The sequence below is a fragment of the Artibeus jamaicensis genome, unplaced genomic scaffold, assembly GCF_021234435.1.
Source record: "Artibeus jamaicensis isolate MK-2021 breed Jamaican fruit bat unplaced genomic scaffold, CSHL_Jam_final contig_3126, whole genome shotgun sequence".
Taxonomy (NCBI): domain Eukaryota; kingdom Metazoa; phylum Chordata; class Mammalia; order Chiroptera; family Phyllostomidae; genus Artibeus; species Artibeus jamaicensis.
The window spans coordinates 20,398,583-20,426,262 of record NW_026521723.1 but is presented as its reverse complement, the minus strand read 5'-3'; the positions used below and the strand labels follow the sequence as shown (position 1 = coordinate 20,426,262).

Sequence of the window (27,680 nt, the reverse complement as noted above, 5' to 3'; positions counted from 1 at the left end):
TCTGTTTTGTGTACTCACAACTGTAAACCTGCTTTTGCCCCACCTTGTATATATACCCCTCTGTTTATTGAGCCTCATTTACAATACCCAAGATGTGGAAGCATTGTAGGTATCCATCAACAGATGAATTGGTAAAGAAGACATGGTACATATGTACAATAGAATATTACTCATCAATAAAAAGTGAAATCTTGCCATTTTTGACAACACGGACCTAAAGGGTATTAATGCAAAGTGAAATAAGTCAGACAGAAAAAAACAAATATTATTTGATTTTATTTGTATCTGTGGAATCTAAAGAAATAAAACAAATGAACAAACAAAGCAAAAACAGACTCAGAAGCACAACAAACTGATGGTGGCCGGAGGGACCTGGGGAGAGATTATGGGTAAAAAGTAAAGTTAAATATTCTTAGAAGAGAATGGAGAGAAATTCCAAAAGAGTAAATCTTTGTTTTTGGTTACCAAAACTTATTTTTAAGAAAAAAAACTGATAATTTTTTAGCACTTTTGTAAAAAGCATGTATGAGGTCTGCCCAGAAAGTATCCAGCCATGTACTATGAAAAATAGAGACATTTCTTGAAGAAGATGCAAGATGCAAGAAACATTGTACATACAACAGTGATGCCTCAGTCCCCTTCAAAGTTATGAACTTCTTGAGGAAATCTGGTTCATTGGTTTGAATCAAGTCATTAGCATTTGCTGCGGAAACCATGGAACAAATTTTGCCATGATGTTTCATGCCAAGATCCTGTATCAAAATCTCAGATACAGTAGTTTTTTTTTGTAAAATATATTTTATTGATTATGCTATTATAGTTGTCCCATTTTTTTTCTTCCCCTTTATTCCCCTCTGCCTTGTACCCCCCTCCCACCAGCATTCCCCACCCTTAGTTCATGTCCATTGGTCGTACATATAAATTCCTTGGCTTCTCCATTTCCTATACTGTTCTTAAACTCCCCCTGTCTCTTATGTGCCTGCTAATTATGCTTCTTATTCCTTGTATCTTTTCCCCCATTCTTCTCCCTTTCTCTCCCCCCTATTGATAACCCTCCACGTGATCTCTATTTCTGTGATTCTGTTTCTTTTCTGGTTGTTTGCTTTGTTTTGTTTTTGTTTTAGGTTCAGTCGTTGATAGTTGTGAGTTTGTCATGACTTCGAATATTTTTTTCCAGCTCCTTCCTGCCTGTAATGTTTCTTTTGAGAAATCAGCTGATGGTTTTATGGGAACTCCTTTGTGAGTAATTGTCTCCTTTTCTGTTGCCGCTTTTGTAATTCTCTCCTTATCTTTCATCTAGAGTAATGTAATTATGATGTACCTTGGTGTGTGCTTCCTTGGGTCCAACTTCTATGGAACTCTCTGAGCTTCCTGGACTTCCCGGAAGTTTATTTCCTTTGCCAGATTAGGGAAGTTCTCCTTCATTATGTTTTCAAATAACTTTTCCATTTCTTGCTTTTCCTCTTCTATTTCTGGTGCCCCTATAATTCAGATGTTGAAATGTTTAAAGTTGTCCTGAAGGTTCCTAAGTCTCTCCTCATTTTTTTGAATTCTTGTTTCTTCATTCTGTTCTGGTTGAATGTTTATATCTTCCTTCTGCTCCAAATCCTTAATTTGAGTCCTGTTTCCTTCTCTTCGCTGTTGGTTCTCTGTACATTTTTCTTCATTTCACTTTTCATAGCCTTCACTTCTTCCTGTATTTTGTGACCACACTCAACCATTTCTTTGAGCATCCTGATTACCAGTGCTTTGAACCCTGCATCTGATAGGTTGGCTGTCTCTTAATCTCTTAGTTCTATTTTTGGAGCTTTGATCTGTTCATTTGGGCCATATTTCTTTGTCTCAGTGCACCTATTAGTAGTGAGGGGCAGAGCCTTAGGTGTTCGCCAGGGTGGGGCAACACGCATCCCTGTGTTATGGCGGTGGATGTTGGAGAGGGGTCTGAGAGGGAACAATGGCACTTGCTCAGCTCTCAGCCAGCTTTCAGTCACTTCCTCCACTACCCACAAGCCAGTTGGGCCCTTCTGGTGTTGATTCCCGGGTGGGCAGGTCTGTGTACGTTCAGGGACCCTGTGGGTCTCTCCAGTGAACTCTCTTGTGAGGCTGGGAGATTCTCCTGCCACCTCAACCCCCACAGGTTTTTACTGCCAGGGGTTTTGAATCTTAATTTCCCTGCAGTGGAGCCCTGGGTTGTGTGGTCTGTCTTGCTCCCCTTTTGTGCCTCCCAGTTTATCTGCACACAAATGTGGGACCTCCTGGTCTATTAGCCGCCACCTTTCCTGCCCTGGTCCTCTAGCCACCTCCTTGCCACAAGCCCTCTCAGCCCCAGCTGCCCATCTCTGCCCCTTCTTTTGGTCTAGATGAATGTGTCTTCTTTAACTGGTTGTCAGACTTCCATAGCGTTCAGTTTTCTGGTAGTTCTGTTTGTTTTTGTTTTTAAAATTGTTGATGTCCTTCTTTTGGTTGTGCAAGGAGGTAAAGTGTATATACCTACATTTCCATCTTGGTCACAAGTCCAACACGGTAGTTTTTGAATCCCCAGATCAGCTTCTAATTCTTGCACTCTAAGCTGCCAATCTTTGTTGATTGCAGCCCATGCACGTTCAACATTCTCAGGTGTTCTGCTTGTTGTAGACCTTCCAGAATGTGGATCACTTTCCACAGATTCTTGACCATCTTTGAAACATTTGTGCCACACTTTTTCTGTGCTGCACTCGTTGCATTGTCCCTGAAAGCCTTCTGAATCATCGGAACAGTTTCCACAGAGGAATGTTTAATCCTGAAGCAAAATTTGATGTGGATTTGTTGCTCTACTCTGTCATTTGGAATGTGATAGCCACACAGCACACATGCTCACTCAGTGGCGTGTACCACCCCCACTGACTAGTACAGTGAAGCCGTCATTGTTCACACATGCGCATTCCAGTCCACTTTTCCTGGTGGATGCCAGGTTACATCAATATCACGCAAACTGTTCTCATATTAACAATGGTTGGACTTTTTCAGGACAGCCCTTGTATAAATTTTCATATTCCCTAGAAAAGAGAGCTTTTTAATAAAGAGAAATAAGTAATAAAACTGTGTTCAGCCAAATTGCAATATTCAGACCTCCCAAATTCCTGTTTAAAGTCACACTTACTAAACAAATGATTTTTAAATCTTTTAATCTTCATTAAATTTATTGGAGTAACATTGGTTAGTTAATAAGATTCTATAGGTTTCAGGTGTACATCACTGCATGATCTTCATGTTGCATTGGGTGCCCACCACCCAAAGTCAAACCATCTCCCATCACCATATATTCAATCCCCTTTACTCTTTAATATCCTCCAACCATTCCCTCTGGTAGCCACCATACTGTTGTCTGTGCTATGAATTTTGTTTGTTTGTTTTTCTTGTTTGTTCATTTGTTGCTTTCAGTTTCACATCCCACATATAAATGAAATTATATGGTTCTTAACTTTTTCTGTCTCACTTCACTTAGCATGATATTCTCAAGGTCCATCCATGTTGCCACAAATGGCAGCATTTCTTCTTTTCTTATGGCAGTATTCCATTGTATATATGTTTCACATCTTTTTTATCCAGTCGTATATCAAAGGACACTTTGGTTGTTTCCATGTCTTGGTTACTATGGATAATGCTGCAACGACACAGGGGTGCATATGTCATTGTAAGTAAATGTTTTCACAGTTTTGGAGTAGATACCCAGAAGAGGGGTTAGAATAGAATAACTCTGTTCTCAACGTTTTGAGAAACCTCCATACTGTTTTCCATAATGGCTGTACCAGTTTACATTCCCAGCAGCAGTGAATGAGGGTTCCTTTTTCTCCACAACCTCTTCAATGCTAACTACCTCTATTGTTGAGTATAGCCATTCTAACAGGTATGAAGTGGTATTTCATTGTGTTTTTTTATTTGTAGCTCCCTAATAAGTAGTGAAATTGAGCATGTTTTTCATATATCTATTGGCCATTTGTGTATCTTCTTGGGAGAAGTGTCTATTTGGGTCCTCTGCCCATTTTTTAATTGGATCGTTTGGTTATTTGGTGTTGAGTTGTATGAATTCTTTATATTTTTGCTATTAACCCCATGTTGGAGTTGTTTTTTACAAATATCTTCTCCCATTCGGTTGGTTGCCTTTTTATTTTACTTGAAATTTCTTTTAGAAGGGTCTTTAAAATCCCAAACATTCAATTATTACAAAGGCTTTGCCTCTGTTAAGAAACCCCGTATCGCCTTGGCTGGTATGGCTCAGTGGACTGAGGGCCGATCTGTGAACCAAAGGGTTGCTGGTTCGATTCCCAGTCAGGGCACATGCCTGGGTTGTGGGCCAAGTCCCCAGTAGGGAGTGCACAAGAGACAACCACACAATGATGTTTTTCTCCCTCTCTTTCTTCTTCCTTTCCCCTCTCTTTAAAAATAAATAAATTAAATTTTAAAAAAAAGAAAGAGACTCCATACCCATTGGCAATCACTCCATTTTCCTCCTAACCTTCCAGACCCAGGTAATATTTCTATCTCTATAGTTTGCCTGTCCTGAACTTTTCATATAAATTGAATCATGCAACATGTGGTCTTTTGTCACTGGCTTTTTCATTCTGCATAACGTTTTCAGGGTTCATCAATACAGTAGTGTGTGTCAGTACTTCATTTTTTTTTATTTATTACTTATTACTTTTTTCTTTTCATTTACTTTATTTCTAATGTTGTGTAGATATACCACATTTTATTTATTCATTCGTCTGTTGGACATTTTTATCATTTTCACTCTTTGGCTGATGTGATACTGCTGTGAACATGCACGTACAACTTTGTGGAGCATATGTTTTCATTTCTCTTGGGTATGTACAGATCTGTGAGTACAATTGCTGGATTGTGTGGTAACTCATCATTTAGCACTTTGAGACACTGCCAGATTGTTTTCCAGAGTGGCTATAGCATTTTAAGCCCATCAGCAATGTATAAGGATTCCAATATCACAACACCCTCATCAACACTTGTTGTCTTCTGTCTTCTGTGTTATAGCCATCCTAGTGGGTGTGAAGGGTATATTATTATGGTTTTAATTTGCATATCTCTGATGACTAATGATTATGTGCACATATTCTTTGGAGAAATCTCTATTCAAATCCTTTGCCCACTTTTTAAATTAGGTTACTTGTCTTTTCATCATTAACTTTTAAGAATTTTTCCCCTGGCTGGTGTAGTTCAGTGGATTGAATGTCGGGCTGTGAACCAAAGGGTTGCAGTTCGATTCCCAGTCAGGGCACATGCCTGGGTTGCAGGCCAGGTCCCCAGTAGGGGGCGTGCAGGAGGCAGCCAATTGATGTTTCCTTCAGGCAATGACGTTTCGCTCCCTCTATTTCTCCCTCTCTTCCCTTCTCTCTAAAAATAATTTTTTAAACAGAATCCTTTATGTATTTTGGATATAAGTCCTTAATTTACAGATATTTTCTCCTACGCATGGGTTGTCTTTTCACTCTCATGAGGGCATCCTTTAAAGCGCATGGGTTTGATTTTGATGAAGCACAATTTATTTATGTTTTCTTGTGCTTTTAGTGTAGTACCTAATAAACCATTGCCTAACCTAAGGTCACAAAGGTTTACATCTGTTTTCTTTCAAGAGTTTTATAGTTTTAACTCTTCCATTTATGACTTTGGTTGATTTTGAGTTAATTTTTGTATATAACATAAGGAAGTGTTCTAATTCCATTCTTTTGCTCAGGGCTGTTCAGTTGTCCTAGCACTGTTTGTTGAAAAAAAAAAACCCAATTATTTTTCTATTGAATTATCTTAGCACCCTTGTTGAAAATCATGCCACTCTAAATGTGAAGGTTTAATTCTGGATTCCCAACTTTATTCCATTGATCTGTATGACAATACAGTTATACTGTTTTTTCATTCATTTTACAGAGATTTATTAAGCATTTTTATTTGTTAAGCTTTGCTCAACATACCCATGTTACTCGCTTTTGGGAATCAAACCATCTCTCTTGAAGCTCAAATCCTCTTTAAGAAACTTATTTTAATAGAATATGGATTCTCTTTTTCTTAATGAGATACAAAGTGATTTCCTTTCACAGCCAAACTGATAGAGGCAGTTATCTCTATCTGATTTGTACACGGTCTTTTGGCAAGTTGTAGTTTGTCCTACTATATAAATGTTCAGAAGTCTGAGTGTACTTTAGAGGGCTTGGAGATTGGTCTGGGGTAGTCCAGTGAATGTACTGAAGATAAGGTGAGTTTTAAAGTGGGAGAAGAATCTGTGACTGTGGGGAGAGGTTCCTGGCAGGTGTGGAGTGGCCGTGTGCGACGTGAGAGGTCTGGGAGCTGGGAAGTCTAGTGCCAGCAGCAGAAAGGCCAGAGAGAAATGGTGTGGAGGGGCTGCTGGATCATACACCCATAGCTCCTCTTTTAGATTTTATTTTAATAATAGTCCCTTGCCAATGTGAAGTTACAAACAGAAAATGATGCTTGTAGATACGGCTTATTGCTGGGTCTAAGATGGCCTAAAGGAGGCGAGAATTTTTTGTCATGGCAGTGGCTAGTTCTAGATAGAGATTGTGGTTGAAGGAAGAGGCCAAAGAAATACAAACTTAGCAGAACTTGATGATTATATGAAATAATTAAAGATGATTCTAGCATTATAGCTTGAAGACATTGGGAGGATAATTGTACCAGTGCTTACTGTAATAAACAAGGTGAGAAGAAATGGTTTATAAAGATGATAAACTTTGATTTTGCTACACTTATTGGCAAAATCTTCAAGTGAATTGTAAAAGGTACCAACTCAACCATTAGTACATCAACTCTGATATTGAGGAGTTTCCAGCGTCCACTGGACACAAAAATGGTTGATTTCTCTTCCACAGGTGCCTATTCATTTTTGAAACCCATATTGTAAATGAACTTTCAGTGTCTAATTTTAAAGGTTAAGCACTGGTTTTATTTTCTCTGCCTATATGATAAGTGTAAAAAATATTTTACTTGGTCAGGCTTGAGAAGGGTACCTAGATTCCATGGTTTGCTTTTGTAATTAACCATATTATTGTTTTCAGGGAGGAAAAGTTTTTAATGTTTACTACATTGAAAAACATAGTCTGTACAGCAATAAAGATAAGTTTCCATTGTTTAAGATGGTTTTGTGTCCAAACATTAAAATTTGAATGTTTTAGAAAATTTATTTCATGTTGAAACTTAGTATAGTACATTTATTTACCCATCCTAAAATTTCTTTCAGGAATTGTTCCATCTTCTGTCGTCCTGACTTCTTTCCAGGTGATGTCAAGAGTTTTTCTAATATGGGCAGTAACACATAGTGTCAAAGAGGTAAGTGTTGGTAAAGACTGGAATAAAATAGTATCAGCACTAACAAATGCCAGTCAGCTGTTCTTTCTCATATGTGTGTTATTGCTAGAGATGGAATTCCACGTCATATCAGTATTTGCTGTTGGAATTGGGTGATTAGTGGGAAACATACCCCAAATCTGCAGTGTTGTTAGAGAGAGGGCTGGTTAAACGATGAAGTTCTGCGGTCTCTGATCCCGTGGAGGTCTGGGCGGTGTGGATGTAGTCTGCACACCAGCTGTGTTCCTCTGGCGTCTCGTTTGTACGCACCACACTAACATCCAGACAGCTGCATCCTTATGGCGTGACTGTTGGGAGAGTAGGGGAGGTTAATTCATTCCCAGAACAGTCTCCTTTTTTAAAGTAATTTTTTGTTTTTTCCATTATTATTAGTTTCAGCTGTACACCCCAGTGATTAGACATTAAAAAACTTATCAAGCGATCACCCCAATAAATCTAGTACCCATCTGGCACCATACATAGTTATTACAATACTATTGATTATATTCCTTACACTGTACTTTACATCCCCATGACTATTCTGTAACTACCAGTTTGTACTTCCTAATCCCTTCATCTTTTTCACCCAACATCCCTCTCCTCTGGCAACCTTCAACATGTTCTCTGTACAGAACAGTCTGATCTTTTTAAGACCCGGAGATACAAAGTTGTTTCCACCCAGCCCACCACAGTTCCTGGAATTCCCCCAAAGTGCTGCGCCCGGGGGGACCTGAGAGGTGAATGCTCTCTGCAGGGGGTCCGGGTGGGAGCACCCCAGGCAGGCCTGCGGGAGAGGCATGTTACCTAGGCTCACAGCTACGCTTTCATTTTCTTGTATTGGGGGCGTTGTTTCGCTGTGTTTTTTGCCTTTTAAAAGTCGTTTCTTTCTTGCTAATGTCACCTTTAGGTAAAATACTTGTAACCACCATGAGGATTCATTTTTCAGTTTCTCAGTTCCAAAAACCTATCACCAGTATTATTGGGTTCTTTGGGGCTCATGAAATGCATTTATCCATTAGCATTATTCTAGGTTCGTTTGTTCTTTGTTTTGTTTTGGTTCTTTGCCCTCTATTCTTCTGAAACCTCTCAAATATTTTGATTTGGGGGGTTTATTTTGATGGTTTCATTTATATTTCAACTACGGAGTTTTTCTAACTTTTTATTGGCATATGATACAGATAACAGAAAAGTGCACAAAGCTGAGTTTTTAACCAGAATCAATTAAGCTAAGATATTATTTTTGTTAAATTCATATGGATTCATATGGAATTTGCAGTTGCACAGGCTTTTTTATTTTTTCTCTCTTCTCTCATTTCCTGGAGATGTCTGAACTTTCTGTGCAGGGAGAACGTAAAACAATCACGTCTTTTTTTTTTTTTTTTTGAGCGACCACACTTCTTTTAAAAAATGTTAAAAGAAAAACAGGCAAATAAATCCAAATGTAACATATTGCCCTTTGTTCTCACTTTTGTTTATGGAGTGAGAAAAAGTTGCTATACTTGTACCATGTAACCTCTTTATACACATCATCATTTTTACCTATATCTTGCTCCCTTATTTCCTTTTTATTTTAAAACTAATTGATAGTTTTAACTTCTCAATAGTCTTAAGTATCCCATTTCTAACAGTAATTCATTTACATCCTTAAATAGATAATTGTGTATGTTCAATAATGAAACGTTAGGTATGTGAAGACAGAGGACTGTTGACTATGGAGTGTTTAATCGCTTTGCCAGTACAGTCAGGTATTAATTGTGCAGGTATTGCTCCAGCTGATGGATTATTCGTGGCCTCTGCTTCATCTCTCTTCTGCTTCCGTGACCACTTCTGCTGATTAGCCCTTCTGGCAGTCAGGAGAGCAAGTAAATAAATGCTTACAATTCTAGCAGTCCTGTTAGCCATATTACTGTTAGCGGCATGCGCCAGGACTTCCTGGGCAAATCATTAAGACTGCTTGGCTTGAAAAGCTATTAGATGTCTCTGGATTACAAGTACGTGGAGCTGGCCATTGACCTCAGTAACCGCACTGCCCGACAGATGGTGTCGAATTTGAGCAGTAATTTAAGTTATATACTTGTTACATTTTAATGTTCAAAATTATTTCTCTGTAACCAAATTTAACCAGCTTTCTACTATTATTAACGTACTGTTTTCATAAGAATGTGATACAGTAAATTTCATTGTCTTTCTACCACTTCTGTATACACCCTACTGATCAGTTGACTTCCATTCATATGTAAGTAGGGTTCCCAGTCTTTTTCAGGATCAAGGTTTTTTCTCCTCACTTCCCTTTTCTTTGGACAGAACTCATTCATCGTTTTGTTTATAGCCCCCTCCCCAGTCACTGATAGGAAATTTGAAAAGCCTGTTTCAGTGGCATCTCAGAGGCCGTCTGCTGTGACCCGCCTGTCCCTTGCCCCGCCTTTTAGCCAAATGCTATTTTCCTGCTTTAGAGTTTCATATTAGCTCTAACTCCTTTTGTTCTATACAACATTACCCAGGACTTTCCTACTAAATTTCCTTCTTTCATTTACTGAAATATCTTTAAGATATCTTTATTTTCCTTGTATTCAGCTTTGTTTAATGATGGGAACGACATAACTAGTGCATAAGGAAATTGACCTCAGAAATAGCTGCTTAATAAAATGTATCTCACTTTCCCCCTGGCTGGGCAGCTCAGTTGGTTAGAGCATCATCCAGATACTGCAAGGTTGTGGGTTTGATCCCCAGTCAGGGCAGATGCAAGAATCAACCAATGAGTGCATTAAAAAAAATACATGGAACAACAAGAATCCAGGTGTGTGTGTCTCTGTCTATTCCTGTCTCTAAAGTGTATTTCACGTTCTCATAGTAATGTTCAAATTCTTTTCATACAACTCTCATTCTCAGTTTCTTTTTATAGCACAGTGCCCTCTGAAGTGGGCAGGAATGCTTCATGTTCCCAGCATTGCATTTGGATGTGGACTCTTGCTCAGTCCTCTCTGACCAGCTCATGTTTTCCATGTTCATTCCTTGTTTTTCTGTAATTGTACATGATGTGCCAAGGTATAGCCCATATACCTTTGAGGACTAGGTACTACTTTTTTCATACTGGAGGTGTATTTCCTTTTAATAGGCTCTCCCCATTTGTCATTTTAATTCTCTACCCCATAAATGTCACCATGCCTGTTGCAGAAATAAAAGGTGACCAGATGATTTTCTTTATGACATATAAGAACCCACCCATCAGCTAGGGACACCTTGATTGGCAGCATATTAAAGGAAAAAATGTGGTCTCTATATTCAAAACTTTCTCCTGACCTAACATAACCTTCCCACATTTTTTCTTTTAAAGATTACACACACACACACACAAACACACACACACGAGTAAAGTACAGCTCCTGACAAAAACAACAAGGTCGGATTGGGAGGAGGAGCCCGGGGGTACAGGAGAGAATGAGCAGTCCTGCCTGACCTCTGTCATTTCCAGTGTTCCCACCCGTCCCCCAAACCTGGATTGGTTCCTTCTCACCACTTGGCCGAGGTGGCCGCTCCTACTGCTGTGCCAGGCCATCCCGGGCGTTTGTTCCTTTCACCATCTCTTCGAGTCTGTGCTTTCTCTTCATGTCGAATTAAGCAAGCTTGGCGTTTTTCAACATGAACTGCAGTAGGAAATACCACCTTCCATCTTTCACTAACACCACCCATACCCCCTTTAAAAACAGACAAGTTCATCTATTCTTTCTTGTCCAAAAGTAGCTAAGCCAAGCCTTAGATTCCTGGACACATAAGTAGGCCACTGTCCCTTTTCCTGGACCAGCCCTCTTTGAAGAAACTACCCCAAATTCTCTCCTGAGGTCTTAGTGTAAGATCAGAAGTCCCCAGTCACCTCCCTAAGCAGCAGTTGAAAAAGAAGCTGCTAGACTCTCCCTGTGGCTGTAGCCCAAGTGCATCTATACTTTACCAGGGGTAATTTACATAAAATAGAACTATGTCCTGGATGCCAAGCCTTCTCTCCTTTCTCCCCCTTTGCCACTATTGGAAAAAGGGATGTTTTCTCGCATTGCTCTAGAATAGTCTGTGAATGCTGTGATTTCACCAGTCAGCTGTTTCCTACGTCTTTTGGGCGTGCTGCTTAGTGACACTTAGTCCGCCATTCTTGCCAACTTCTCAGCAAAGTGCTTACAAAAGCTTGTCATCGGTGTTTAAGAGAGTTGGTAACCTCCAACAGTTTATCATCACATGGTTTTTGTTTATCTGATGCATTATAGTTTACAGAGAACTTATTAAAGTATAGTATGATCATTTGCTCTTGACAGCCATCCTTGAGGTGGGTTGTAGTCTCCTCCATTTACAGTTTAGAAGCTAGAGAGGCAGAGTGACTGTCACACACCCGATAAATGGCCAGGTTTCTTTCTCACCCTTTACAAATGTGATGTAAACACATCCTTAGTTTCATGTGCTGGACATGCATCATCTGTATGGGGTGGACACCCCTGCCTCGGACTCCCAAGCACCTTTCCTCTTCAACAGTTGTGTCCTGTCACATGTGTGTTGAGGTGTGACTGTCCAGTCCCATCATTTATGCGTGAGGTGTACACATCATTAGGCCCTGGTGCTTGTCCGCAACATTTTGCCTATTTGCTTCTCTTTTTTTTTTTTAGTGCTCAAGTGACTCTGTGCTGAATTCTTGCAATTAATTGTCCTTTTTCCATGAAAGTTCCCAGACTGTTTTTCATTTTGGGATTTATGGACTGTGTGGGACAGAACTCCCCGGAAGCTTATTAAAGATGCGCACTGCAGTCCCACCCCGCACTTGGGAGTGGGGCCAGAGTCACCGCTGTTATTACACTCCTCGGATAGTTTTATGAATGCTAAGGTTTGGAAATGCTCTCACATACCGTGTGTTTTGCTAAAGCTTTTATTTGACCTTTCTCTTTTCTTGGTTTCACTTCACATTTCTATTTAATTTATTTGAATCCTAAGCAAATCTTACCATTCTTTCTAATAAGTCCAAGAGCCATAGTTTCACTCCTGAAGAACAAAAGCCTTCGATCCCTTCGCTGCTAAGTAAAGACAGGTGCTAAGTATTTTCTGGTGCCTTCTCCAAAATCTAGCGTCTGCTGAACTGAGGCTCATGTGTATTTAAGAGGAGCTTGAGGGACCCACCTTGAAGGCAGAGGAAGATCTGAAATCATGACATTGAAGAAACAAAGCTAACTTTGATTTTAAGAGAAAGGCATAAGAAATCCAGCTGCTTCACTTTGGGGGGTGGGTTGCCGGGAAGAACGCTGTCCTGGGCAGGCGCTTCCTGCTGCCAGCCCGGAGCCACCAGGCAGATAGACTGTTTAGGTCACTTCCACATGAGGAGACACTGTGTGGCCATCTCTCTTTCTGGGACTTCTCCAGAAATGTCACCTTCCTTGGACAATTCTATTACATTCTATAAGATTCAAACTCAGTATTCTAGAACATGGAGGTTTAGTATCCATAACTTCTGTGAGGGGTTCGTAAGTGTTGATTTTGACATTTATCCTAGGACAGCACTTTAGCTTCCTGAGTTGTGCTTTTAGTATGTGTAAAATGGTAATACTAATATCTGTCCTGATTATGTCACAGCTTTTTGTGAAGATTAAGTGAGAAAAATATATTGAAAACACAGCAAGCAGTGTTTTCACTGCTTTAGAGAAACCAAGGTCTCTAGCATGTAATTTTTTTTGCCAAGCAGCTTCTGAAATCCCTTATAAAGCAGTTTCACTTCGGGAGGAATGCTGCGTCCTTCATAAATGGAACACTTCTCTTCTTCCTTTCCTCTTCTTTCTCACTCTCGTGAAAGCTAAAGTACTAAGTCAAGTCATATCCTAACTCTCACACTCCTCCTGTTCCTGTTTTGGTTGCCTTGCAGGTTCTTCTGGGTCCTCTAGCTGGGCTCAAAGTGCGCTTGTGCTTCCGCCACCTCCCGAGGTTGCTTTTCTTGTTAGCATTTGTCCTGTCCTGCACACGCCCATCTTGCATGGGTATCCGTGAACATGGCCTTTCATCGAGGCAGGAAGGGTAGCTCATCCTCAAGGCGAGGAGCCGAAGCACTGTGTCCGGGGCACATCGTCCCTCCTCGGGTATTGTGCTTGGACCAGGAGTCTTCTCGCCCACCGCCCTCTGCACAGTGACACTCCCGCTCAGGTAGCAAAGGCCACTGGCATGTGTTCAGTATCTTTTGGCCCCATCGAATGCTGAATGTCTAAAATTTTCTACTCTGTTCCATTTATTCTCTTACTTTCTATTTTAAATATTTCTGTAGGTGGATTTGCATCACCTTCACTCTTAAAACTAGCATCCCCTAAAGATAGAAAACCTCATTATTTGATGGTTAATCAGGCACCGTCAAACTTGAGACAGCTCCTAGTCAAGTGCTGCGGCACTTTAATGGCCCTTTCCACGGACACTTAAAGGGAGTGACTCTCCTCATAGCTCGACGGCTTGTTTTGCCATTGCCTATCTTTTGCATGGGTGGTTTTGGCAAAATCAGATTATCCACTTTTATCTTACTATGTTTCTGTCTGTCCCTTTCCAATATTTTCTTGAGTTATATATGAAGAGTTTATTTCAAATATTGGAAAGGGATACTGGAAAATATTTAGATCTTTTTATGTCACTGTAGGCTCATTTCTGACAGAGCATTTTGCATCTGGCTCCCATTGTCTTAGTTCTTTTGTGGCCCTCAACCCCCCCCCGGGGCTCCTTTGTTCAAAATATATTCTACTACCTTTCTTTGGACACTAAGTCAGTTTCGCTGAAAAGCAAAAACAATGCACACTTAAACCATGCAATCCACCATTACCACCACTTCCTGCAGAGCATCACACCCACTGTCACTGAATACAGGGTGTGGCAAAGTAGGTTTACAGTTGTGAGTACGCAAAAGTTTATTCTTGTATTTTTATTAATTAATCATTGCATTATTTTCTGTAGAAACAACTGTAAGCCTAGTTTTCCCCCCTCCCTGTAGTTGACTGGATTTTTCCACAAAATCAGGAAATTGGTTTCATTTGTCTTCAAAGTTAATCTTTGTCTCCTCTGGGCTCTGCTCCTCATGGCAACTCTGTCCCCGATACCCCTTCCTAAAGCTTCTTTTTTTTTTTTTTTAATTTTATTGATTATGCCATTACGGTTGTTCTATTCTCCCCCTTCATTCCCCTCCACTCTGCACCCCGCTACCCCTGCCATTCCCCCCCTTTAGTTTATGACCATGTCTCTCAAGTTCTTTAGATTCTATATTTCCCCTACTATTCTTACCCTCCCCCTGTCTATTTTCTACCTGCTGTCTATGCTACTTATTTTCTGTACCTTCTCCCCCCTTCTCCTTCTCCCACTCCCCTGTTGCTAACCCTCCATGAGATCTTCATTTCTGTGGTTCTGTTCCTGATCTAGCTGTCCTTTTAGCTTGCTTTTGTTTTAGGTGTCATTCTTAATAACTGTGAGTTTGCTCTCCTTTCACTGTTCATCTTTTTTATCTTCTTTTTCTTAGGTAAGTCTCTTTAACATTTCATATAATAAGGGCTTGGTGATGATGAACTCCTTGAATTTGATCTTATCTGAGAAGCACTTTAAAAGCTTCTTAGGTCCTTTTCTTTTGCTCTGTTGCCTCAGGAGCAGAACCTGACACCCACCATTCCTGCTGTCAGTTCCGTTGTGAGAGAGCAGTTGTACCCAGCACACTCCCCAGAGCACTGCACAGTCACCTTCCTCTGGGGAAACCTCACTCCAGGGGGGAGGCCAGGGCAGACCTGCCCAGCTGACCCCACTCTGGACTGTCCTGGCGATGCCTGGTCCGTTCAGGCTTGAGCGCTATTGGCTTCTGTTCCCTTTGCTTCAGAACTTCCAAATCTTAGGTTTGCCAGAGCACTTTACAGCTCAGTTAGTCTTTTTAAATATTGTTGTTCCCCCCTCACTTAATTAATGTTCTAGATGCATCGGTATGTTTCCTACTTTAATCCTATTTTTATCATGAAATTTCGGACAGATATTTCTTGTTGGAACACATCATCTTCAAGGATAAGATGTTTCTGTATCATTGGGTAGCATCTGTATGTATTGCTAATACTTACCAATGGTAGGAAGCCTGTTCAGAGACCGATCTGGCTGCTTGCAGTCCTGAGATTAACGAAGGCGCTTGACTTTTGGCATTTGGAAACTGTCCTAGGAAAGGAATGAGAGTGAAGGAAGGAAGGGAAAAATTGTTACCTTGGGTGGGAAGTAGTTTCCCAGATAAGCACAGGAGACTTGCATGCTGGGAGCCTTGGTTTCAGCTTTATCGTATGTCATCAGCTCGGACGCAGGATGACAGTGGGGCGCGCTCTGTTCCCCAGAGCTGTGCGGTCAAGGCGTGTCATCAGTGGTGAGTTACCAGTAGTGGATCCTGGCGTTCAAACCAGTTTTCATCCATGGTTTGAAGGAGAAATGAATTAAGGTGCTTATTTAAGCCATTTATTTCAAGCCAAAACAATAATAACTTTTTGGTGCAATGCAGTGATGAAACATGTTCCTTACAAATTTTTCTAAATTAGTGTTCCCTCTCTCAGCACTGTCCAGTAGGACTTCCCACAGTTGTGGAAGTGTTCTCCTCAGTGCTGTTCAACACAGTACTACTACTTGCTGTACATGAATGCATGTTGAACCCCTGGAATGAGGTCAGTGTGAACGAGGACCTGCATTTTCATTTCATTTATTTTAAATAGCATCATGTGACTGAAGGTCACCCTGTTGGGCGGTGCAGCTGTCAATGTGTAGCATTTAGTGTGATATTTACCATTCTCTTGATTTGAGTCAATTAGGTTTCATGTGTTTTATCTCACATATACATGACTGTATGATTTTTCTAAGAAATCAAAAGGTAGCCCTGGCTGGTGTGGCTCAATGGATTGAGTGTCAACCTTCGAACCAAAAGGTCGCCAGTTCGGTTTCTGGTCAGGGCACACGCCTGGGATGGGGGCCAGGTCCCTGGTTGGGGGCGGCAAGATGTTCCTCTCAGGTCTCTCGTGCGTCAGTGTGTCTCTCCTTCTTTCTCTCTCCCTTCCCTTCTGTCTAAAAATGAATAAAATCTTTAAAAAAAGAAAGAAAGAAATGAAAAGGTCTGGTATGCTTGGTATGCTGTGTTCTTTAAATCTGGGGGTGTATCTAGTACCCTAGATTAAATTGATATACAAATCCTAATCTCAGCCCTAGCTGCTGTGGCTCAGTGGATTGAACGTGGGCTGCCAACCAAAGGGTCACTGGTTCAATTCCCAGTCAGGGCACATGCCTGGGTTATGGGCCAGGTCCCCAATGGGGGCCACATGAGAGGCAACCACACATTGATATTTCTCTCCCTCTCTTTCTCCCTCCCTTCCCCTCTCTCTAAAAATAAATAAATAAAATCTTTTTTTTAATCCTAATTTCAGGTGTGGGAAACAGTGTGGGTGGTAGGTAGTGTCTTTTGCAGGGGCGGCAGGTGATAGGCTGGTGAGGCTGAGACCACGTCCCAGGGGCCCCTCAGAGGCCCACAGCCCGGCCTCTGCAGCGAGCTCGCCATGGCGGCACGTCCCCAGGTTTACCCTTGTTGAAAACTCTTTCACAGGCCTTTGCTCTCTTACCCGGTTAAAAGATACCATAGAAGAATATCCAACATTATTATCCTAACGAGCTCAGAGGTTCTCATTTCACTGTGCAGGCGAGATGACGTATGTCAGCAAAGTCAGTGAAAGTTAAAGATCGTTACCCGTAAACTGTTTTTAAACACCTGTGCCCCACAGTACCCTGAGTGGCATTTTTAAATCGTTGATTAATATTCACTTGAAAACTTGCAATATATGGCAGAAGGAGCTCTCTTAAATTACCTGTTCCTTTGCCAGACTGGTTCGTTATGTACTGTAGCTTTTCAAATACAACTTTAAGCATGAATATGGAGTATCAAACAGCTTCATTAAAAACACATAAATGGACAAGAGTACGAGCATATTCACCTTCCTGACAGTTGGTCTGCACCGTGAGTGCAGCGGGTAACTGGTCTCTTTGGGAATCCTGAAGAAATCGTCAGGTTCTCCCTGCTCTTGTGCACTGCACATAAAGCATATTTCAGTTTTTTCCAGGAAGAGGGTTCAGTAACCTTTTTTACTTACCCATGTGAAGAAGCCCGGTGTAGTCCGGAAAGTTTCATTAGGAGTTGTGCTGCCTGGTGGATAAAGTAAAGTATGTTACTAAGGTGTCTGCATTTTCCAGAGGAGGACCCTTTCCAAGTCTGAAGTGAAGCCTGGTGCCGTCCGGGAACGTGTAAGACGTGACTCGGTGTGCGCGTGTGGACGCATGCTGAGAGTGAGCTCTGCATTTCAGAGGGGGGACAACTAACGGTTAAGCTTGATGCATTAAAGGATTGTGTTCTCTTCAGATTGCTGCCATAAATGTTTGTTTTTAACAGGATGAGTTTGGCACCTTTTCCCTTTTACTTTATTTTTACCAGAGTAACCAAAGACCTGGAAATTGTGCCTTTTTTGCCTTCAGCATTGGTGCTGCCTCACTGGGTCAGGTTTAAGCGATCTTTTGTTGAGGCCATCACCTCAAAGAAAAGTATGTTCAAAGCCTCACATGTAAAAACTAATCCAACTAACCAAATTTTTAAATAACATCTTATAAGTTTCAAACCTTAGTTTTTCAGATGTTACATTTGTGTGGCACTTTGCCACTGATAGCAGAGGCCATAACCTGGCAACAGGCATCTGTCACACAGATGGGCTTTAAAAGCTTGGGAGAAACTGTGACCAGAGGGTGCGTGTGCCATTGCGTGAGAACCAATGAGTGCCAAATGCACCCAGGGTTATGCAGTCTGAATTTTTTAAAGCAAAGGCAGAAATCCAGAAATTCAGACTTTTTTCATAAATGTGGACTCTCCCAATTTTAAAATTGGGACCAAATATTTTTAAAGCACTGGACATACCCAAAGAGAACCCCAGTGGGCCAGGACCATGGGCCACGGCGTTAATACTTCTGCTCCAGGAGACAGTATGCATCGCTTTCGTTTCTATGTCCTGTCCTACTGAGATTTCTGCGATTATTAGCCTGTCGTAATAGAACAGAAAGAACCATGAGGTTTCACGTATACATGGCCATTTTCATGTCCTTTTGACATGTCAGTTACATGTGTGACCATGACCCATCCTCTGGACACACAATTGACCTATCGTGCTGGGTGGGCATATTGTGATACTGTATTTGGAGGTTTGGGGGCAGTGAGTGTGCCCAGTCCTCCCCCTGGGGCCACAGTAACCTGTTCCTGTGATCCTAGACCGGATTAAACAATATAATGAAGGTTGGGACTAAATATGATCTCATTCTGGTGGGATCTCCATGCTTGAATTGCATTGAGGGAAACAGTTGCATGAAAACTTTTCAGTTAATAGCGTGCTCTTTGAAAGTGAGATGATCGAACAGAACTCAGGAAGAATTTTGGGAAAGGCTAGCAGCTGGTGAGATGCATAGACATCCTGAAGTTGGTAGAAGTATATTATTAACCTTCAAGAAGAAGGAGAGATGGTGACTCTTCAACAACAAAAAGCAAAACAAAACATTATCTTGCTTTTTAAGCCATAGAGACAGCCAGCAGCTGGTATTGTGTCAGAGCATTGCCTAGCATACATAGTAGGAACTTAATAAATATTTGTTGGGTTGAATTTTTCTTGTCATGGAATAACTGCCATTTATTAAATGGCTAGCCCTTTGCTAAGCTCTTGATATGTCTTCCTAAGTCTGCAACAGCCACGCTTATCCTTGCTGAGTCTGTGGAGGAGGCTGAGAGAGAGAGAAAGTAAGTTGCCTCAGAACGTGCAGGCTGGAGGTCTCCCTGACTGGAGGAGAGATGAGCTGCAGTGACTGGCTAGACTTGTCGAGGAACCTCCCACCCACATATCTTGTTTTTCAGGAAATGGGCTGGATACTTTAAAGCTGGACTAACGGGGACAGTTTAGCATTCGGATCTGCATGTCTGACTTGGTTGTAAATGCAGAACTGATCGGGCATTGTTTGTGGATTGCACGCTTATACAGTTTTCTCATTGCATGTTCAGAAAAGTTGATTTCAGGACCAGGAGCTGTTTTGGTAGGTCAAAACATTTAACTAGGTAAAAAAAAATAGTCCACAGTTATTGTGTTGTAATAGAAAGAATTTTTAAGCCAGTTTTCTTTGTCATTGTAGATTTTTTAAAAATCTATGCAGATGCATATTTTTCCCTCCTTAAAAATATGTAACTCACGTTTTCCATAAAAAAAAGGAATTGTATTTTTTGGTTTGTTTTCCATGTACCCTGTCATGGACTTTTAATAAATATTAATCATGAATTGTCATGTGAAAAGACTAATACTGATCCAAACATCCTTTTTTAAAAAACCACCACGTGTCAATATTTGTTACATTTCAATTTCTTATCAAAGATGAAATCTCTTAAGAAGAGAATTAAATGAGTTACATTTTCCTTCAGAAAGCTTAATAAAATTATAGGAAGGGTGAGGATTGTGGTCAGAATTGTCCTGCTCTCCAGCCCAAGCCCTCAGCTGAATTCACAACGGGCATCAGCTCTGAGGGCCTCGGCCTCGCTCTCACTGGGGAGCCGCCCTCCTCACCCAAGGCCGTGGCTCAGACTGCAGATGGGTCATCTGTCCATTCGCTCATTCTCATTCATTCAGCAAATATCTGTTCAGTATCGTCTATGCTCTGGGTATTGTGCTAAGCACTAGGATACATGAAAAAGGAAATTCATGGGTGCTGCCCTCACAGGGCTCCAGCATAGTGCAGGAGCAAAAACAGACAGACAGTAATACCATATGGTGGGGTAACTGATAAGGCAGAGGAAGGACAGGGTGCGGGGACCACATGCCACACCTCATCTGCCCCAGTTGAAGGTCTTCACTAGCCTGGGGCAGTTCCGAAGGAATGGTTCCAGTTTCCCCTCCCGAGGGGTCTTGGGGACTCAATGAATTAATACATATAAAGCACTAAGAACAGTATCTGACACTTAGCGCTTAGTCAATGGGAGCTACATATTAGCTGTGATGTAACCTAATCTTTCCCAAAATATGTTAGTGACAAATTAGGGTGTTTTGAATTTTCTATATCCCAAGGTTTAAAACAGATATAATGACTTTTCACATAGAAACGAATGTTTTTTGTACTTATTAAAATAGTTTTACAGTTAACAGGTGAAAATGTATACGTAATTACCTTTGCGATACTTAAGGAATAATTAGCCCTAGTAAGGGCATTTATTATTATCGTAATCATTATTACCCTAATCTAAAGCATTTATTAAAAATTTGATTTTGCCTTGTAACTGAGCTAACCCCTCTTCAAAGCAGTTTCATAGACCTTCCCCCAGGGTACTGTGTACTGAGATGATAGTAATGTTGGTACCAATCGAGGGTCAGCATTAAATCTGTTACTCTTTCTCAAGTTACCCTGTCTTCATGTGCTCTTATTTCTGTGTTTTGTTGTGGATGCTCTAATGTCTGTTTTGAGGTTATATAGCACAGTTCTTCCAAGAGATTCGGAGACTTCATGTCAAAAACAGTGCATCTAGAAGCAAGATGATGGCTGTGTTTGCCCACAGAGTGGGTGCTTAGTGTCTAAATGGCTTTTTGAGATAAGTTCAAATGGACAGAAAAGTCACCAGAACAGTACAAAAAACTCTCGTATTCCCATCACTCAGGTCCCCCCCGTTGGCATGTCACTGTATTTGTCCTGTGGCCTGCTCTTCTGCAGTGATGCACCCATTATCATTCGTCTCGTTCTGAACCTTGAGAGCAAGCTGTGCCTGATGTCCTGTCACCCTGAATGCTGCCGTACGTGTTTCTGACACTCGGCTCCAGGCAGGAGGCCGACATTGATACAACAGTCCCCATTCGGGTTTTACCAACTAGCCAAACAGTCTTTTCTTTCCAGAATAGCAACTATTCATTTAGTATCTTCTATACTCCAGGTATTACGTGAGCACTAGGGGAAAGGAGCAACTGGGTGCAGTGGTGCTTCTGCCACAGATGTGTCGCATCTGGGTGATAGACCCATCCTTCTGGAAGAGCTTTGTAGGCCTTGCTGTCTCTCACGTCCTTGACAGTTGTAAAGAGCAAAGGCCTTAATTTCTGTAGAGTGGTCCTCAACCCAGACCCGCCCAGTGTTCCCCTGTAACTGGGTGCGGCCCCGCACTCTGGACAGGAATGCCACGGGAATGGCATCACGCCCTCTCAGGGCGGCGTGTGAGGTGGCAGTGCCATGACCACCCCCCGGCCCCTGGTGATGTTGGCCCCGGCCACCCACCCCGAGTTGTGTCCCCCAGCTTTCTCCACCCTAAGTCACCGTTTTCCTCCTTCTGTTGATTTGTATTTTGTGGGAATGACTCCTGCCTGTGTCAGCCACCTCTGATGGTTACCACATGGCGATTCTCTATTTCCGCCGTGTCTTGTACATGTGTCAGCTGGTGTCCTGCTATAAAGAATAGCTTTCCCTTTCCCCACTCGTTTATTTTATTTACATCAACTTGGACTCATTAATTTTTATATAATCTAGCGGGTTGTCATTTACTTTGATGCGAAAATTGTTTGTGATTTGGCCGGTGGAGGCCTTTCTCCTTGTCCTTTTGACTTGTCTCCATCATTTGCTGAGCATTTGCTTACTTTCTGACAAAAAAAGATTTCTAGCCTCATCTTGTACTTCCCCTGGCCCAGCCCTGGAGTCAGCCATTTCTCCGAGGAGCCTGGTTCATCTCAGTTGAGGACGGTATCTAGGAACCAATGTCTGCGCAGTTGAGGTGCTCCTTGCTACTGAAATATTATTGCTTGTTCTCTCAATGGAGAAAGCTAGGATATACATATATGTACGTATGTACATATATACACACATATTATACATGCATATGTACTCATACACATTACATCTAAAAGTATTCATAGACCTGTGTGTATATAAATAATCTTGAGTTTATACCATCCAGCACCTCGGCATTCTCCGGTCCATTTTGTAGAGATCTTCTCCAACAGTGGGAAGTCCATTTCTTAACTATATATTGGTTTATTTGTTCATTTACGTATTTCCTCCACATAACTGATTTCCCCACCACACCAGTCATCCCTTCTACCCATCACCTCTGTGTACTCACCTCCTCATCCTCAGTTGCTAGGTCTCTGGTTCTCACCTGAGCGAAGCCCCCTAGGCCTCCCACACATCCCCACGTCTTTGGCCTGCAGGCCCACAGCCCACGTGCTCCCCAACCTTCCTCATTACCTTGAGCTTCCAGCCGCCATGCTAGCTGCTCCATGAGGGGAAGGGAAAGAGGCCCTTCGGAGAATCTTAACACCCACCCGAAGACGTATTTGAGACGTTTGGGATGATCGCTTCCCTGAAAAACCAGAGGCTTGCCTTAGAAGGTATTCTTTCTTTTTTTTCCTTTATTTTTTAAATACTTTTTCTATTACGGTTGTCCCAATTTCCCCCCCTTTCCCTCCTCTATCCAGCCCACCTCCCACTCCCACAGCCCATCCCCACACCATTGTCTGTGTTCATAGGTCATTCATACATGTCCTTTGTCTAGTACCTTCCCCCCAGTCACTTTCAGTCTGTTCCACGGTTCCATGCCTGTGGTTCTATGTTGCTTGTTAGTTTATTTTGTTCATTAGATTCCTCTTGTAAGTGAGATCATATGGTATTTGTCTTTCAACAACTGGCTGATTTCTCCTAACATAATGCTCTCCAGTTTTATCCATGCTGTTGCAAAGGGTAGGAGTTCCTTCTTTTTTTCCTGCCGTGTGGTATCACATTATGTAAATGTACCACAGTTTTTTAATCCATTCATCTATTGGTGGGTACTTAGGCTGTTTCCAACACTGTCTATTGTAAATAGCACTGCTAGGAACACAGGGGAGCATAAGCTCTTTTGAATTAGTGTTTCAGGATTCTTAGGGGATATTCCCAGCAGTGGAGTTCCTGAGTCATAAGGCAGTTCTATTTTTAATTTTTTGAGGAAATTCCATACTGTTTTCCACAGTCGCTGCACCAGTCTGCATTCCCACCAACAGTGTACTAGGGTTCCCTTTTCTCCACATTTTCACCAGCACTTGTTATTTGTGGATTTATTAGTGATGGCCCTTCTGAGAGGGACGAGGTGATATCTTATTGTGGTTTTAATTTGTATCTCTCTGATGACTAGTGATTCTAAGTAGTTTTTTATATCTATGGGTCATCTGTATGTCCTCCTTGGAGAAGGGTCTATTCAGGTTCATTTTTTAATTGGATTGTTTGTCTTCCTGGTGTTGAGTCATTTGAGTTCTTTATATATTTTGGAGATCAAAACCCTGTCCAAGGTGTCACTGGCAAATATGTTCTGCCATAAGGTTGGTTCCCTTTTTATTTTGCTGATGTTTTCTTTAGCTACGCAGAAGCCTTTTAATTTGATGTAGTCCCATTTTTGTTTATTTTTCCTTTATTTCCCTTGCCCTGGGAGATATATCAGCAAAAATATTGCTATATGGGATATCTGAAATTTTACTGCTTGTTTTTCCTCTAGGACTTTTATGGTGTCCCAACTTATATTTAAGTCTTTTATTCACTTTGAGTTTATTGTGGTATATGGTATAAGATGCTGGTCTAATTTCATTTTTACATATATCAGTCCAGTTCTCCCAGAGCCATTTGTTGAAGAGGCTGTTTTTACTCCACTGTGTGCTCCTGGCCCCTTTGTCAAATATTAATTGACCATAAAGACATGAGTCTATTTCTGGGATATCTGTTCTGTTCCATTGCTCTATGTATCTATCTGTTCTTACTCCAGTACCAGACTGTTTTGATGACAGTGGCCTTGTAAGTATAGTTTGATATCATTTCTTTTGTATTTTAGGTTCTGCATAGCAGAGATAGAAAATGGAAACAAACTTTGAGATAGATTTTTAGGGGTCTTGACATTAAGTTAAACCCATGATATAAATAAAACAGGGCTTAAAAGAAAAAAAACAGTGAAGATTATTGGCAAAGCAGGGCTCAAGAAAAAAGATTTACACTAACTTTAGGGAATTTATTGGCACTTGTACCGAGTTCTTATGTTGGATTCTATCTTGGGTCAGTCAGTTAACAACTAAAAGTCATTTCATGGACATATTAAATGTGCCTCTGGACAGCAATGACCTGGATGTAATTTTTATACTTTCCTCAGTCCTTTTCAGCAAGCGAGTTTTACTCAGTCTTCCTGGCATCCCCAGTTCTATCCAGTGATCCCTCTTCAGCAGCGGGTCACATTTTTTGAAGAACTAATGTCTTTCCTGATACCAGAAAATGACCACATTTACCTCATCTGTTCTCCAGACACTTGTATTCAAAGGTTTCTTGATTTCACAAGAGACGTGCTCTTTCCATAACAGTGGGGAGGTGGGGGTGCATGTGTACACATGTGTGTTTAAGACCTCAAGACCAAGAAGAAAAATTAAAACTACTCAGTGTCAGGGCACAACCTCAGTTCAAACTTCCATAAGGTCTCTTTTCTCATCTGTAAGTGTGAGTTCACTGAAGCAAATAAAGTCCTTGGCATACAGTAAGAGTTCAGTTACTATTGGGTATCATTATTTTTACTGCTGTTGTCACCATAATTACTAAAAAGAGATTTTTTTAAAAAATGATTAAAAATAGGCAAAGGACTTGCATGGACATTTCTCAAAAAAAGATATACAGATGACCAGTCAGAACATGGAAATATGCTCGACATCACTAACCACTAGGGAAGCGTGTATCCAAACCGCAGCACCACTTTGCACTCATAAGAGGGCTGCCATCCAGCCAAAAGTGAAATGAGTTGTAGTGAGGGTGTGAAGAGACTGAAGCCCTCGTTACTGTTGGCAGGAATGGAAGATGGTGCAGCCACTGGGGAAAACAGTGTGGCAGTTGCTCAAAAACTTAAACATAGAATCACCATACAACCTAGGAATTCCACTCATGGTGTGCACCAAAAGAACTGAACACAGGTATAGAACAGATACCTGTGCACCCATGTTCATAGCAGCACCGTTCATACCAGCCGAAAGGGGGAAGCAGCCCAAACACCCGTGAGATATTTTGTGGATACCACAAACAAAATGTGGTACCTACATACAATGGGATACTATTATTCAGCCTTAAAAAGAAAGGAAATTCTGGTACAGCCTACAGCATGGGTGAACCTTGAAAGCATTATGCTAAATGAAGTAAACCAGACACAGAAACACACATATTGTATGATTGCACTTAAATGAGATACACCTAGAATAAGCAGGTTCTTAAAGACTGAGACTAGAGTAGTAGATATCAGAGGCTAGAGGGAGGGAGAAGCCCCTCTATACCCCTCTAAATAGCACCCATGGTATTTAATGGGTGCATTTTGTTTAGGATGATGAAAAAGTTGTCAAAATGGAGAGGGATGTCATGGTTATATATCATGGTGAATGTACTTAATGCCACGTATTTATACACTTAAAAATGATTAAGTGATAAATTTTATGTTACGTATATTTTATCATAAACAAAAAGATTGCTAAGATGTTAAGGTCACATAACATGGAAACTCGCCTATCCGTGTTCTCACAGGAGAACTTCCTGTGGCCGGTGTCTATTGGCGATAGGCACACTGCTCTCCCCGCAGCCAGCACCCACCCTCCACCCCAGCAGCACAGCACACGGCCGCCGGAAAGGAAGCCTGGAGAACGGCGTGTGCAGGAGTGAACAGGAGGGGAAAGCTGGCCGGTCGGACGGATCTAGAACAGGGTTGGCCTGTGAGTCCAAGCTAGCCTGTACTGTTGAATGGTTTTACATCTTTAAAGGGTGTGAAAACAACAAAGAAGAATATGTGACAAGACTACATAAGACACATAGCCTAAAATGTGTGCTCTTTTGGCCTTTTTGGGAAAAGTTTGCTGACACCTGGTCTCAAACATTGCCATGGACTGAATTGTGTTCCCTTAAGTTCATGCATGGAAGCCCTGGGCCCCAATGTGATAGTATTTGGAGACGGGCCTTTGGGAGGTGATTAAGTTTATACTTTTCTTTTTTTTTTTTATTGATTGATTTTAGAGGGGGGAAGGGAGGGCATGTGCCCTGACTAGGGATGGAACCCTCGACCTTTCAGTCTCCCAGGAGATGCTCCAACACTGAGCCACACTGGCCAGAGTGGGAGGTGGTTAGGCTTAGATGAGGCTGTGGGCACTAGTGCCCTTACAGGAGAGACCTTAGCGAGCTTCCTCTCTTCCTCCCGGCCACGGGAGATCATAGTGATAAGGCAGCCCGCTGCCAGTCAGGAAGAGGGGCCGCACCGGGAACCAAGCGCACTGGCACCCTGATCTTGGACTTCAGCCTCTGAAACGAAGAAAATACGTTTCTGTTGTCTAAGCCACCCAGTCTGTGTTGTTGTGGCAGCCAGAACAGACTAAGGTGAACATTCCCTTCACAGTTTTGCCAAGAACAGACTCTGGTACTTGCTTCTTTGATTTTGCCAAAATTCCTTTGCTTCACCAATGAAAGAGTTATTAAGAAGAGGGAAGAAGCCCTGGCTGGGTGGTCCAGTTGGTTGTAGCGTCATCCTGTACACGAAAGTTTGCAAGTTCAGTTCCTGGTCAGGCCACACACCTAAGTTGCAGGTTCAGTCCCCAGCCAGGGTTCTTATACAGGAGGCATCCAATCAATGTTTCTCTCTCTCTCTCTCTCTCTCACCCTTCTGTTGCTAAAATAAATAAGCATGTCCTCAGGTGAAGATTTCTTTTAAATAATTTTTTTAAAAAGAAGAGGAGCCCTGGCTGGTGTAGCTCAGTGGATTAAGCACGGGACTGTGAAGCAAAGGGTCACTGGTTCGATTCCCAGTCAGGGCACATGCCTGGGTTGCAGGCCAGTTCCCCAGTAGGGGACATGAGAGGCAACCACACATTGATGTTTCTCTCCCTCTCGTTCTCCTTCATTCCCCTCTCTCTAAAAATAAATAATTTTTTTTAAAAGAAGAAGAGGAAAAAACACACATAAAACATGATCAGGGGATTTTTTTTTTTTTTTGCAATAACCAGAGTGATAAGCAGCAGGTTCCAAATGCTAAGAAGAATAGTTTCTACAATGGTGATTTTCTTAGGTGGCACCATCTGTTTTTCTTTGAGTGTAATAAAAATGACAGCTTTTCATGTACTGACACTCCCTGAGCCTTTTGAAGTCAAACATATGATGCTATTTGTGTGCAAAGGTTTTTCTCTCACACTTGTTTGTTTCTCCTGCATGAATTTTTATGTAAACTCCCTTGGCTAAATTATGCAAGCCACGCGCACCCAGCACCTCCTCCCTTG

General features: G+C 41.6%; 1 protein-coding gene across 1 annotated transcript in view; it reads left to right on the top strand.

Annotated features, from left to right (window-relative positions):
• Nucleotides 1-27,680, top strand: part of HACD2 (3-hydroxyacyl-CoA dehydratase 2) — a 98,037-nt gene that overhangs the window by 52,016 nt on the left and 18,341 nt on the right. The window contains exon 4 of the mRNA XM_037132286.2: nt 7,244-7,332. Within this exon, the coding sequence (XP_036988181.1) occupies nt 7,244-7,332 (89 nt within the window). The remainder of the gene's footprint in view (nt 1-7,243; nt 7,333-27,680) is intronic.